General features: G+C 46.6%; 1 protein-coding gene across 1 annotated transcript in view; it reads left to right on the top strand.

Annotated features, from left to right (window-relative positions):
• The window catches only part of WDR46 (WD repeat domain 46), a 61743-nt gene that overhangs the window by 20704 nt on the left and 25255 nt on the right, over positions 1-15784 (top strand). The window contains exons 10-12 of the mRNA XM_086920630.1: positions 5320-5419; positions 5968-6121; positions 10558-10705. Of these exons, the coding sequence (XP_086776756.1) occupies positions 5320-5419; positions 5968-6121; positions 10558-10705 (402 nt within the window). The remainder of the gene's footprint in view (positions 1-5319; positions 5420-5967; positions 6122-10557; positions 10706-15784) is intronic.

The raw sequence follows: 15784 nt of genomic DNA, 5'->3' as shown, positions 1-15784 counted from the left end.
CAGCATCTTTGATGCCAGAGAAATGTTAGCGTATTAGGCGACAGACCGAAACCTGCAGCTTTTCCATGGAGGAAATCAATAAAATAATACATTCATTATCCAGAGTCCCAGCTCCCTCCCAGTGTTCACTCTGAAATCCAGCATGATTTGGAACCTATCACTTCAAGAAAGAGGGATTGGTATCACAAATATAAAACCATCCATTCACAACGAGGACCTGATTCCCTCTGGGTTCATCAGAGTACATTTGAAGCATCTCTCCTTCCCGGACACTGTTGATCAACCTCTCATTGGGAGATGTCGCAGAGCGTCTGAAAATGGGTCGTCGCACCCCTCCTCAAAACATGGGAGCCAACCCAGAGGACATAAGCACTTATGGCAGGGTATGCTCAGACGTGAGTCCCTTGCTCACTTTGCCACTTGATTCAAGTAAGCCTGGCTGAAGACGGCTGGAATGCCAGAAACCGGTCCCCGGAAGCTTATTTCCGGTCCAGGGAAGACATGGCTTGGCAGTTCGGGCTGGACTGTTCCCATGAGGCACAGGGTCAGACTGATTTGCATATAGCCATGTCTGAACTGGGAAGGCAGAGTGGGCTAAAGAACGGTGATGGATTAGACCCAGATCTTTTGACTGGGTGTGAGTGTTTGATTGATTCAGATGCTCCGTCCATCACCACCCCCTTTTGTACCACTTCAACACCTCAACATCCGTCCAAAAATGATTATGCTTGTTAAATGCGATAGACTATGATCTGTCAATCATTAGATACCTCAAATCCCTCAAGATCACCATCGACAAGGAGTTAAATCTTCAAGCACCCTTGAAAAACGAAGACAATAGTTCTCAAGTCCAGGTTAGACTTAAACATGAAACCTTTCATCCGTGTTGGCTAAGACTTCAAACAGGTGTACAAGCTCTAGTCCTCTCCAGGCTGAATGATGTTAACGTCCTCCTTGCGGGAATTCCCAGGCTGCTCCTGGCCTCCATTAAGGCAGTCCTGAATTCTTGTGAAAGTCTTATCTCGGGAGCAAGACACTTCGATTACGACTCCTCAGTGCTCATTGCCCATCACCAGCTCCCTATCAAAGCTCGAAGCATCTTCAAGGGGTCTGCATTTCTCACAAAGTCCTGATTAGGTCCCTCCAGAATACTTGGCTCAAAAGCTCACACCATCTTGTGGATGCCATGCGGAATGCAATCTAACTCCTTCTAGAACCACTGAGGTTCAGGAAACGAAAACAAACTCTAGCTTCTTTTCAGGAAGCTGTCCCAAAATAGAGCAACGTGCCCGCGGATTCACACCAATCCCTTGTTTGAGTCTTTCACAAGAGACCAAAAAGTCCTCTTAATCCAGAGATGCACATTTAGGCATCTGAATCCCCTGCCTGCCCCTGGGACGGTTGTGGAATCCGAACTAACTCCAGTCTCCTGCGCTTTCTCAATGATGTATGTAACCAGCTACTCTACATCTTGAGATGGTCCCTACTCTCAGCTTTTCCCAGTAGCACTTTATGCTTTGGTTGTATTTTGTGCCTGATGTCTTGGCCATTATCTGAATATGGAATGGAATGCACGTAACTTACAGTTCAATGGCAAAGCCCTCTGGACACCCTTGGACCGATTTTTGCACTATAGAAAACTCTGCCAGAAAAAAAAAACCTTAGTGATCTAGTTGTGTCTGGAGGTGCCCTAGGAAACGGGTACCCCAGACTCCTGCTCTCCGTCCAGCACTTAAACTCCCTCCTAATCTGAGAGACGCAATTCCCTCTTCCATTGGGCTTCACTATTCCCTTGAAGTCTGCACACTTTTGGAATTGTCCTCCAGAGACACGTTCCTGTGCCTAGTAACTGACTGGCCTGAGGTGAGAACATGGGCGTTTGGTGCCTCAGGGAATGGTTAGTTGTTAAATGTACTGTAGATTCATACCCAGCTACCCACCACTCTTACCGAATATTACTAACAAAGTAAATAGAGCACCTATTCATCGCATTGAGTTGCCCTCATCTCTTTTTTTCCTTAAGAGTTTGTCTTCCTGATGTACATGTACAAGGTCCTGGCTGTGGTGGGGGTGTGTTTACCATCCTGCTTTTAAAGAAGAGCCATTAACCCCGTCACTGCGGCGGCTATTCCGCCGCAGTGCTAAGGGGTCGGGGCGGCCGCATGCTGGTGACGGAACCGCTCCGTCACCAGCCTAGGTTGAGCTGTGCTCATGACGGAGCGGTTCCGTCATGGCCCGCCCCGCTCAATAGAACGATCAGCGCAGGCGCAGAATTTGCGCCGCGCATGAGTGGCGAGCGGGCCATGATGGAACCGCTCCGTCATCAGCACAGCGCACCCGCAGCTGATGACGGAGCGGTTTCGTCATCAGCGTGCAAGGGGTTAAAGCATCTACAGAAGCAACACAATATTGAGTGTTCTCTCTGTAGGCGAGTCCCTTGGCTCATCTCTTATTTCCTTAAGAGTTTTATCTTTTTGATGTACATGTCCAGAGTCATGGCTCTGTTGGGAATGTGTTTACCATCCTACTTTTAAAGAAGAAGAGCCTTTAAGCATCTACAGAAGCAACAACATATGGAGTGTTCTCTCTGTAGGTGAAGGTCCCTTGGATTTAGGCAGCAAGGGGGCATTATCTGACAAATGGTTCCTACTATCCGTACCTTTTAAAAGGAGTTTTTTAGGTCTCGTGACCTACAATGCGCGCAAGCGCATTGAGGGAGCGAGAATTCAAGTGCTCGAAATCCTCGTCAAACCAAGGGTTTCTTGCGCTGCGGTTTTCATTAAGTTCACGTGAATCACGTGACCAAACAAGCACGCGCATTCACGGCCGCACAGCACATCAAAGGGCTTCGCCCAGTGTGCGCTCTGCGGCTTCTCCTCCCCTAATTGAATCATGGCCGGCCACAGGCCGGCTGTACTTTCTGTTTCCCGGCTGGCCGCTCTTAACGCTTGTTGTTGTGTAGCATTCTTGTTATACTTCTAATCCGGAAGCCAGTGGTATCAAGGAAGAAAAAAAGACAGAACATGTCCTATGTGAGGAGAGTGGTTGGGTTCCACGTTTCGGCGGGAGCATCAGCTTATAAAATAAGTCCAGCTTCTAATTCCTACATTCATCATGGACGCGTCTTTTATCCATGCTGAACAGTGCCAAGAGCGCTCCCTGTCTGCGTCTGCCCCCGCACATCATGCCACACTGTTCACACACAGCTCAACAGCACAATGGCTGAAGGTTTGCAGTCTACATTAGCTACAGTTCGCCTGGCAAAGGTTCCCTGTAAGCGACAAGGTGCAATATTGTCTCTAACGCAGAGAACTGTTTGACAGCTGTTCAAACACAAAGAAGCCGCCCTTCCCCCACGCTGCGGAGTGTCTCTTCTAATGTCTCCAGTATCTGGTGGTGTCATTCAGCCTAAGCATCTGGAAAGCTTTGCGTGAGGAGACCGCGCTCAGTGAGTACTCCGGGCGCGTGCCCGGCAGAGGTGTCCCTCATGTCATCATGCGCGTGGCGGACCGGCAACACCTAGCCTTTCATTGCTCCATCTAAGCTGACAGACAGGCCACTACCCCTGCACTCACACATGTGAGGCACTCCAACCTGCACTCATACAAACACCCCTACACTGAACTCACAGTACACTCGCGCACTCACACAGATGCTGGCCAGGGCAGCATGACGGGACTTGCTGGGGAGGAGGGGCGTGGATCAGCTGCATAGATAGTGGAGACAAGATGGAGAAGGTGAAGGGGTGCAGCCGAGAACCCAAAGTAAAACAGCACCCAGGCGTGGGAGCTGGGGGTGCAAGAAGTGAGGCTTCTACTGGGCACTCAGAAACAGAAGATCGCCCACCGAAGCAGCAGAGTGATAGCTGCAGGGTGTTAGGTGGGCTGGGTCCAGCCGGTGCTCAGTACCGACAGTTCTAAACAGCAACTGCTGAAAGGGGTCCATATCGGGCTCTTCATGTTTGCCCTCAACCGCAGGGTGAAAAGAAATCTTAACTCTGCAGTAGTAGCACCTTTTATCTGTTCATGCATCTTAAGTCAGGTGTTAAGGAGGTGTGTGCATGCTACCGCTCAGCCCCTCCTTTCGACTGTCAAGAGCCAGTCTATTTTGCAAGAGCACACTCGTCTGGCATCAAACCTATCTTTTATCCAACCTAAGTAATTGGCCATGGCAGGGGTTACTTCTTCCAGTATTTCAGCAATGAGCCTAGTCTCTCATATGGCCTAGCCTGCACCGTAGTTGGAAAACAAAGTTAGAAGAATCTGTTCATTTCAGAGAGTTTGCAGCGTCCCTACCGCCTTTGGAGAGGATGCACAGCAGTATAGCAAGGACAATGTAGCCAGTGTAGCAGACCCGACCCATGCCACTCTTGAGTGAGGTAGTCGTGGATAAGCCCCCATTCCGCAAAAGAAAAGTGCCTACCCTTCTTGATGTATGCATCTGTGAAACACCATACCAGTGGGAAGACGATATTTACGAGGGAGTAATTCGAAATGGTTTGCCTCTACACCAATGTCAGACTTGCTCACTTCTGCCCATAAATATACTATGGTCGCCTGCTTTCTGGCATTTATACATAGAAGTATGAAGCACACCTTGGTATCAGGATAAAGTCCATCTGCAAATGCACAAATGAGCTTGAAGGAGGTGTGAGCAGTGGGAGTGATCTTGATCCTTTTTACAGTGTTATGGGACTGACAGGTGACACAGGACCGTCTAAGAAAACAAGCACTGGCGTTGCCAATAGGTCTCGCAGTAGGAAAGTTGGAGCTATTGGTTTTGTAAATGACAAAGCCCTTTATGTTTTTAAAATGAAAACAAAAATTAAAGGCATTGTTTTTTGCAATTGTAATAGCTCCAACTTTCCTACTGCGAGACCTATTGGCAACGCCAGTGCTTGTCATCAGTTGTTCTCAACAGATATTGGCCCTCACCTGCGCAGATGAGTCCTCTGGTTTTATACAAGAAAGGAGTCCTTGTCTGACTCGTGGCTACAGCAGTCAGCGTGGTTAGCCTCTCGAAGAGAACACATTATCTGAGTGTTCTTTTCCGATCATCCAGTCGAACTATCAGAAGTTGTGTTAGTTTTCCTCTTCTTGTCGCTGAAGCAAGGGATTTGCGGCTTAAACAAATCTAAACATCGAAGGCTTATTTTTCTGAGAAGTCTGTGTAATACCAACACATTAGCCTCCCCCTCCAAGACATTTATTGTCCCCATTAGTTCTTCCTCTGCCCTCCCCCCCACCCCCACCCCCCTGGTGTTTTCTTGTAACCTCTTCCTTTTCAATCTCTAATGTATTCCATCCTCACCACTGACAGGCACTGTCTCTCTCTGGAGCCCGAACCTGAAGGAGCCTTTGGTAAAGATGTTGTGTCACCGTGGACCTGTGCGGGCTCTGGCTGTCGAAAAGACTGGCACGTGAGTCAAAGATGCATCTGGCATTCTGGTTTGAGCTTGTGATATAAATTTGTGAGATTTGTACCTTGAGGCGCGTTCTGGGTCAAAGGAGTGCGGTGAACATGAGGACAACAAAACTGGAGCTATAAAAGGTCTGTGCTCATGGTGGCAAGATGAATGGTGGTGGCTGCATGGATGGGTGGAGGACTGTCACTTGGGAGGTGTTGGAGGGGGCAGTGTAGGGTGCCGTGTGAGAGGAAAGATTGACAGGCGTAGGGAAAGTCAAGGGTTCACTGAGTGTAAGAAAATAATTAAAAGAGAGTTAATGCGTGGGTTAATCTGGAATATGAAGTGGCGGGTTGGCTAAGAAGCTCCTTGACTCCCAGCAGGAGAGTGATGGAGCGAGAGTGGATTGGGGGCATGCATGTTTCCATGTCCGGTGGCATGCACAGGTCGATGCGCAGTGGAATTCCCTATAAGATGCTCTTGAAGTGAGAGGGTCTCCTACCATGAAGGATAGTAATCTGTTCTTTCTCTGTGACCCTCTCATTCCTTTCCTCCCCTCGCAGGTACATGGCCACTGCAGGCCTGGACAAGAAGCTGAAGGTGTACGACATCCGCTCCTACAAGCCTCTGTATTCCTACCTCATCCCCGGGGGCGCTGGACACCTCTCCTTCAGCCAGAGCCTTCTGCTGGCTGCGGGCTCTGGCAACGTTGTACAGGTAATGGTCTGGGAGTTGGGGTTTAGGCTTGATCTCTGCATTGTGTTCAGATTAAAGGGGCCATTCTTAGGTTTACTACTTTCTGAAACTCTCAAACGTTGCTAGTAGTTCACCTGGAACATGCGCAAGGTGCAGTGTCCAGGCATACTATTGGGAATGTCATCTGAATTGTTACACAGGCACCCCCTTTCCCAATTTGTAATTCTACTTAAAGTACACGTGGGTGCTGGGAACATAGTGCCCACTGGGCAGATGCAAATTTTTGTTTTTCTCTATTCCCTTCACGGAGAAAACGTGTATTCTTTTTCAAGACTGGAGGTGATCCATTCTTCCTCCCATCTTGGAAGGGCAGTTACTCCTGGCCGTTTAATAGGTGTAAGAAAGTGGCTCTGTGTATACTGCACCACAGTAAGGTACAGTGTACACAGTGCCCACAGTCCCCAGAGCTTTGGCCGAGGTTAAAGTTAGATATAACCTTTCTCTCTAAAGTGGTAGCTTGGTCGAGCAGTAAGGCAGTATCAGAGGACCGTGTAAAGCATTTGTTGTACACACCCAGTCAGCAAATGGTCTCACACACTCAAGAACTGAACTCTCGGCCAATTGTTTTGTATATAAAAATATATTGTTGTTTTATTTTAGAACCACAAGTAGGTATAAAAATACTTTCTCAGAATGTGATGCTACAGTTAAATACTTTCAAATAACAATAGAATTTTCAACGCAATATATACAGTTGTTGCAATATACAACACAAGTCTTACTCAATGCTGGATCCTGGATTCAGCCCTTGTGCATCTTCTGTAAACAGTTGAAAGAAATCGTTTTTGTTACACAAGCGATTTTTAAGGAATATTTGTATGTTTCAAAAATCGACACTTAACCCCTTCCCTGCTCATGACGAGCTGAGCTCGTCATGAACAATGGGAAATAAGGAGTTCCAGCACAGGAGGAAAATCTCTCTAGCAGCGATGGTGTTAAAAGAATTTCTGGCTAAAGCCAGGCAATGTTATCCTATTGAGGAAAATCAGGCTATCTGAAAATCAGTTGTAATTACTTTTTAAGGTCAGTGCTGGGCACAAAGATCCAGCACAGGGATCTCTCCTGGTAACAGGTGAGTAATTTTGTTTTCGTTGATCGGGTGATTTGTGGCAGTCGCCGGGGGGACGTCCACGTGGTCTTTGTCCACTCAGGCACGGGCCGGGCTCGGCGGGTGCAGAGTGTGCGGGATTCGCCGTTCCTGGCTGGCACCAGGGGTTGTAGATCTTTAAGCAGAACCACTGCTCGTGGGAGTCCCAGTCTTTGGATGAGCAAGGCAAACCTCCTGGGTTTTCGAGGTTGCTGACCACAGGAGACGCTGGAATTTAGCAGGAGCAAGTTTGAGGGTCGACAGGCCGGTAGGGCTGGGGCCAAGTCAGTTGATGTTGTCCTCTTGTTAGCAGCTGCACGGCAGGTCTTCTATCTTTGTGTTCTACTTTGTAGTTTCGGAATCGGGATCTGAGGAAGGAAGGTTCAGGGTGCCTATAAATACTAAATTTAGGGGCGTTACAGGTAGGGTAGGGTAAGGTCAGGGACGCATAGGTCCCTGTCCTGGGGTGAGTACACCCCCTATCCTGCTCCTCTCCTGTGGGATGGGAACAGGAGCCTATCTCTGATTGAGCAGAGCTCCCCATCCTCAAGATGGCGAGAGCCCGGAGTTGTGCTTCACCTCGCCTCCCCCACCTGAGGGGTGGGGTTGACAGAGGCTGGCACACCCCCTTTCCTCACTTAGGTTTTCCCGCCTATCTTCCAGCCAGAGTGGGGGCAGAACCGGTGGGGGCCAGTTGCTGAGTACACCCAGTGGCCTGGAGAAGCTCACAGAGGCGGCATGCCTTTGAAGCTCCCCCTGCCCATCCTGGGGGAGGAGACCTAGCACCTTGCCCCAGGATGTGCATTTTTGCTGCTCCACATAGCGATGGCTCTCTACCCAGGGGTCCAGCAACAGGTCTGCTGGGTGGCAGCCTAGGCAGCCTCTCAGCCAGGACGCTGGCTGTGGGTTACTTTCAGGGGGCAACTCTAAGTTGCCCTCTGTTGTGCACTTTACATTAAATCCCACACTGGCATCAGTGTGGGTTTAATGTGCTGAGAAGTTTGATACAAAACTTCTCAGTCTTCAGTGGAGCCATCATGGTGCTGTGGAGTTCGTGATGACGACCTCCCAGCATCATATACTCTTAATGGCAGCACTGCACTTACAGTGTCCAGGAATGGACCTGGGTATTGTAAGGGTACAGGGCTCATGCACCTGTGCCCACGCCACTGGCATAGAGCACCCAGCTAGAGGGGTGACTGAGGTATGCCCGAGCAGTGTTTTGTGGGCATGGCACACAAACACAGGGCGGAAAGACGTGGGTTAAAGGATTGTTTATCTAGGATTGGGTGCAGTTGAAGGTGAAGGAGGTCACGCCATAGGTGCGATCTGCGCAGAAGCAAAAGTTTAAATAGCGCGCAATGGCTATAGGGAAAACGATCAGCGTCCTGAAGCAGGTAACTTTGAAGGCACGACATCCGGGAAGGTATTTTTGTTTATTTAAACAGGATGAGAATGCAGGCATGGAAAACCAGGAGTAGAGTTGTTTTTGAGATATTTAAGATACGTTTAATTCACTGGGGATGTGTACTGTTTATGTAAACGCAGGCGTACGTTTGGCAGGTTAGACAACGAGGTTGGAAAGGGGGAGGTTACTGCGTTTAGTAAACTTTGCACTTGGGCAGAAAGGTATTGTGGGTCAATTGGTGTGTAAATTATTTATTTATTTAAAAGGGTAGAGAATGCAGGTTATGTCTATAATATGCAAGGTTAGATAGATATGTCGGAGTAGAAAACTGGAGGACTAACATGGGTTTTACTTTATTAAAACAGCTTCCCCTGATGAAGAGCAAGAAAGGTGCTCGAAATGCATTGGGACTAAGTCTTTTGCTGCCATTCATGAATTTGAAATGTCCTGACGCAATGTAATAAGAGGCCTGGATGGGCACAATTATTTTGTGTGAAGCTTATGGATATTTGGACAGCTCTTTCGTGATTAATGATATCAAGATGGATAAATTATGAACACTTCGAAATAAAATGAATTTACAGTTGAAAAGTTGGTAACACATTTTTCTGATGCAGTGCGAATGGGTTTGCGACAGTTGTGTTGCATTTTTTTGAATCCACAGAGATATGTGCCATGTCGACTCTTGGTTTAGTTCTGCACCCAGACACTCGGCTTCGAAAGGCAGTGTGTGTGTGTCCGGGCACAGGGCCTCCGAGGGTGGCTCAATAAAGTGCTGCATCCCTTAGGGCCTTCTCTGGTCACAGTGCCCTGGGTACTATTTACCAGGGGCTGACATGTGGCCAGAGATGCCAATTGGGTTTAGGCTTCAATACAGTTTTAGGGAAGGAACACAGGCCCTGGGCACCTGATGTGCAGGTGCCCAGGGCACACTCTGTCAAAGCCCATCAGCAATTCAGCAAAAAGTGGGGGCATACCATGCAAGAAAGATGGCACTTCCTCACACTAGGGGAATCTACCATTTCCAGGGTATGAAAGGGTGGATAAGAGCGTATAAATACCAACAGACGTACAAGTTTGTGAGAGTTCAGAAACTTACAAGGCTACCATAGCCTTGCTTCACCTGCATCCCACCCCTTGTGTGGTAGTTGCTACTTTATATTCCTTCACAGTCCTGGAAGAGAAATATGCAGTAGCAAAACCATTTACGCCTACCAGGAATCCCTTTTAGGAATTCCTGTCCTTATAGATTTCTGGACAAAAAATGGTTTTGTGAGTTGGATTCGGACACTTTTTAGGGATTTCCTTCAATTTATGTTTTCAAAGTCAAGCTTTGCTCTTGGTTTTACAATAAATGTAAAATTACTTCCGTTTGTAGAAACAAATGTACGTTCATTGGCGCATTTCATCATGTTTAAGCTAAGCGCACTGGAAATATGTAGTGAAATGACTGAACTATGCAGCAAGAAAAGGCAAATTAATTTGTGTAATGTGCCACATTTTGGGGCAGTGTTACTTTGCTATTTTAAGGCGCAGCAAAGCTGTATGGGGAAAGATGAACCCCATTAGTGTCAGTTTAATATCACAATACACCAATCAGTAACTGTAAGGTGGCAGTTTAATCTTTGCAAAGCATTTGCTTCTGTATAACTTTGTGTATGAAGTGCTTCGTCTCTTGAGGACCCTGCTCAGTGCAGAGCGGTTAGTGGGTAGGATTCGCTGACCTCTGTAGCCAGCTGTGTGTTTGACAGGGTTGTTCCTGCAGGTGTAAGCAAGCAATAACAAGTCACCGAAAGGCCACCCTGTGCCCTCATCCAGACGGAGGGAAGATCTAAGCCCAAGTGATGTTTCTAAGGCTAGCACCTGAGTATCTCTTTCCCCTACTTTCTCTTCTGTATCTAGGTATATAAGGACATCCACCTGAAGCCCCCGAAGCAGCCGTACATGACTCACGCCCTGCGGCAGGGTGTCCATGGACTGCAGTTCTGTCCTTATGAGGATGTTCTTGGCATCGGGCATGGGGAAGGCTTCACCAGCATGCTGGTTCCAGGTAAGAGGACATCCGGATTACCCCTGATATTACTGCCGCTGTTTATGGATATCAGTTTTGTACAGTCTTGTAAATATACACCCTTTACTTTTCTTCACACTTTGAGCTTTCTTGGCTCCTATTTATACACTTGAGCACTCTTTCTAACACGTTCCCTAGAACATTCTCCTACCTTCTTGACCCTCTAATGATTGTTCCTTTAAATGACTAAATAAATATATTGTAATAATACTTAATGGTTTTTCTGCACATCTGTTTGTTTTAATTATTTTCACGATTTATAGACGTTTGTGAGCTGATTAATGTAAGCTCAAAGAAGTTGATAATTATGTTAATCTAACTCTTCCTTGAATAATTGGTCCAGGACCATTGTTTCTTTATAATAACCGATACCCAGGTCCAAGGACCATTTGGGAACACCCCCTTGTTTTATAATGACAAATGCAGCATGGTATTCGGATGTCACGTGAATGATAACATCTGGGCCTGCAAGGCCTGTGTAACGTGAAGCCTCAGCCTGTGAAAACTTTCTAAAGTGTTTGTCTTTATGATTCTCTCTGGGCCAGTGCCTGCAGTCTCTTTGCAAAATATCCCCCAAATACTAGCCAAGTGGCAGTGCGTTTGTGCGGCTCTAGCAGCAGTGTAGTTACACTTGGGTCAGACTTTCCTTAGGAAAGAATTTGTTTTAATACCTTGGCTCTGTTTGCCAAATTCGCACCAAATCTTCAACAAAAAAAGTTCATCCACCTTGGCTCCTTTATAGAAAGTCTTGCAGTAATGCATTATGTCGGAACTGGAAAAAGGGGTCGGTCCCAAAAGTTTGATTTCCCATTGGAAAGTTTGGTGCTCGATACAGAGAAAAACGTCTAAAGGGATTAGATTTGGTGTAAATCCGTACAAGCGTTTTCAAGAAATTAGTTTTAAAGAAATTAGTTTTAAAGAAATTAGTTTTAAAGAGGGGCTCGGGTAGTGCATGGATTATAAAGTTAGGCACATCTGGACTTTTGGTGTTTAGATAGGCCCTGGTCGGCCACTTTAAAGGGGACTAGTCAATACGGATTAGTTGCTCATTACCTGAACAATATGCTGTGGCAGCTATTACAAGGTCCCTGCGTCTGAAAATGCATTCAATATATAAGGGGGCAGGCTCTACACACCCTGACTCCAAAAGCCCCCCCCCCCCCCCCCCACTTGATTGACTGACCACAACATGGACAAAATACTCACTCTGCCCCCTTATAAATATTTTTAACTTATTTCCAGGACTTGGGGACCGCCTCATTGAGTCCTGTAACGGCTGTCGCAAGATTCTGCTCAGGTTGGGATCTACCAGTCAGGATTGACCAGTCTCCTTTAAAGAGGATGACCAGAGCAGAGCTGGGCATGTCCCAACCAGATATTTATTGTTTTTGTAACCTTAATTTCTGAAAACGGCCAAACTAATTTACACCAAATCACAAAAAGTACGCTTTGTGGATAAAGATCTGAATTATTGGCAAATGTGGTATAGTTCTGGTCCTGTATCATCGACTAAAAGTCCCAGTGGAGATTGCAAAGGTAAATTGCTTTTTGGGACCCCCCATATTTTTCACCTTCCGCGTGACGGATACCACGAAAAAAACTTTCCAGGAAGGAGCTGAAGGGAATGTACTGTTAAAATAGTTCCGTGAAGGTTTGTCAAATCGCACCAAAGTTCTTATCAAAACAAATACCCCTGTGCAGCCTTTGCCTCTATGTGCTGCTGTCAGGAGGCAAACACGTGTGTGCCATGTGTTTGTTTGAACGTGTGGTAGTCCCCACCTTGTTGTCTCTGTGGGCTCTCCTGGTATCTTTGTTTATGTGCAGAATGCCAGTCTTCTGTTATGTTATGAATGCCCTCTAAATCTCAAGCTTGCACTCGAAGAGGGTTTCATGGTGTTGTCGAAAGCCTTTGTCTTAAAGCTAAAGAAGCTCCTTTAGTGTTAACAAATGTATTCTTCGGTGTTACTTAGTTTTAAGTCACTGTGCTCTTCTCTAAGACTGAGCGACACATCGGCAGCCTGTGCCAGAAGCTCAGCCACCACTTCTGCTTCCGAAAGAACAAAGGGATTTTGAGCAGAAGATTAGACACGGATTGCAGTTGGCGAGAGGATAGATATTTGTTAAACTTGGGTTTCAGAAAAAGGGGGCTATTTTCATAAAACGGTTTAAGCAGAATGTACTGGGATTTAAAGGCAATATACTTGCATATGGGGGGGCAGTAGGAGGGTGGAATAAGGCATGAGTTATGTGTTAACAGATTTGCTCAGCCTGAGTACACACCAAGCCCACTGGACGGAGCCCAACATGTGATTCAGAAGGCGCTAACAGCCATCACCATGTGATTTTACAACAAATGAGGGAAACTCCACCTAATCTGACATAGCTGAAAGAACATGGTCCCCATATTCACAGCTGTATTCTGAGGCGCAAGGATTAATTCTGGATTGACTAGAATACCCGAGTTCTGGATGACCAGGGGCGTTATGGGTGCACTGTCACATGGAGGCCGATCACATATTGCATCATCGAAAGCAAAATTTCACACTTGGTGGTGTTACATTTTAAGATAAAATGTTTTTATTTATTTTTTGCTTTAGTTTGAACAGTCCCATCACCTACAACCAGCAGGGCGGCAAGTAGCAAAGAAACTGTTAGCAGAACTAACCACTCCCGAGGGGCCTATCGCCCACCAGCAGCCTCCAACTAGTCTAGGTTTGCCAAGTCGCTACTGCTTTCCCCCTCTAGGCTTGTTTACAACGCTGCTTCTGTTCAATACTGGCAGGCGTTATCCTCAATGGTAACTGTCCCTAGGTAATTGTTACTTTCTCCAGTGTTATTCACAGAGCTTGAACGTAACCTGGGCAGGAAGGGGAGACTCAGTAGCACATCACTGGGTTCCGCAGGATACTAGTACGTAACACTAAGTTGGGTGCCAATGTTTGTTGAACTGGAGGAAGTGCCAAAGTAGGTGAACAGTGAACCTTTCCAACAGAGAGGCAATTTTCCATTATCCAACTTATTTGCTTTCTTGGGTGTGTTGTACGAGCAGATGAGAATCTTGTACATATCCTCCCTTCAATTCACATTTCTTAGTTCCGCTTTAGATTTGTCATCGGTAATCGTTCTGCCTCTCTTCTTTTCTGACCTGAGTTTTTGTGTGGTCGTGCAGCCAACGTTATCATTTATACAAGATGGAAGCCTAGTGCTTTTTTGTGTCTGCCGCTCTTCGCCTGTTCTTCAAACGGTGTGAGCTTCTGTGACATTCCCTCCCTTTATGTCAGATTAATTGCTTAGTGAAGGACTTTTTAGCTATCTAAACCCTTCTATTTCAAGGAGTTAAAATTCTCTTTTCAGCCTTTCAAAGCATTTAGCATCACTCGCTCTAAATGATAAGCCCCATTCAGGCATCTACATTTAAAGCCATCACTATCCAGATCCAGTGTGAAGTTGGGGTTCTTGCATCAGGATGAAGTGTAGGTTGTGAAGACCCTGATCTACCCAGTTTGTCCCATACGTTGAGTGTCGCTCCCGGCAACGAAGATGAGTGTAACTTCACTTTCTGTGTTTATTTTCTAGCCACTAACCTTCCTGTGAGATACCCTTGCAATAGTGTAGTCTATAAATCACCGTTGCTTGTCAGTTTCCATCTTCCTGCTCACTGCCAGGAAGCATATTGGTACCCTTGGAAGTTACCAACCGGTAGCAGGAGCACCACTCCACCCTGCGACACTGGAAGATTGTCGAGTCTAGTAGTTGCCTCTCTTGCTTTCCTCTCCTGCCATAGAAAGTTTAAACTGTCGGAGGGTGGAGGGTGGCAGTGAGCGAGGGAGGATTTGCAATAGACGGCAGATCTTGAGCAGGACAGATATCTTGGCTGCAGCATTCCTGCTGAGCAAGGAAAATAGTGTGTGTGCCACCCTTGCCACTCTTTTCTAATTGTCACCAGCATCACTGGTTGTTTAAAGCGATAAGCTGTGCCATGGATGGGGCAGTTTGAACTCCCTGGTAGGTCACAGCTTTAGAGGAAGCTCATACAGGCATGAGGACAGAGAGGGCCAGCATCCGGTCAGGATGGGTGCTATGAATTAGGGCTTCAGACTTCATTATGATGACTTTGAATTCTGAGACTGCTATATTTCTCCAGTTCTGCCATCAAACGGGATGGGGAACATATTGGGTCTCTGATCAAGAGCATAATGTTGTCTGCAAAGATTGTCATTTTGATGGTGTTCATGTCTGGATGGACTCCCCAAAATCCTCCAGTCTCAGTATTCAAGCCTCAGGGAATTCGAGAGGTGATAGTGGGCAATTTGGCTGGCAATCCTTTGACTTTCAAGGACCTGGGAATCCGTGGGTTCGCTGGTAGATATGCCTGTGGGTTTTGATAGCTATCAACCAAGTACGGAACCCGGGACTAAAACCCAAGAAGTTCACCAGTCATTTCTTAAATGTCCAGTTCAGTCTGTCAAATGCCTTTTTCACATCAAGAGAGAGGCGCAGGCCATACCTTCACCTCAGTTGGACATTTTCATCAAGTTGTGGGACTTTCTTCATATAGTAGTCACTTGTGTGACCCAAAATGTATCTGACTTGTTTGGGTGTCCCACTACTGGTATGTTAGTGTTTAGTCTTATCACTAAAATGACTGTGAACAATGTAGTATTGAGGTTCAAGGCAGATTCTTGTAGGCCCATGCTGAGATCAGTCTGTGCCTGGTTTTGGGATAAGTTCTATAGAAGGGAGCAGCAAAGGGTTGGATACCGTTTCCTTATTCCCAAAGGAGTTGAAGAGCCTTGCAATTCAACCCTTGTCTTTTGGGCCCAGGTTTTGAGTGAATTGCTGTAATGGGGGAATGGTCTGAGAAGCTACTTGGCTTTTTGGTATTTCGGTGATTTCGGTATTAAAACTGTTATTAGCAAGTGATCATGTCCGGCCTAAGTATGACGGGCAAGCATGTGAAATGATTGGCCGGTGTAATTCAGGTTGTGAGCCCGCCTGCTCATTGAAATGACCCATTCCCTAAACTGTGTTGTAGCTACACCAGACCCACAAATCTGA

The sequence above is a fragment of the Lissotriton vulgaris genome, chromosome 5 (genome assembly GCF_964263255.1).
Source record: "Lissotriton vulgaris chromosome 5, aLisVul1.2, whole genome shotgun sequence".
In the NCBI taxonomy this organism is placed as follows: Eukaryota; Metazoa; Chordata; class Amphibia; order Caudata; family Salamandridae; genus Lissotriton; species Lissotriton vulgaris.
Note: the sequence above shows the minus strand (reverse complement) of the source record. Positions and strands in the feature narration are given on the sequence as shown.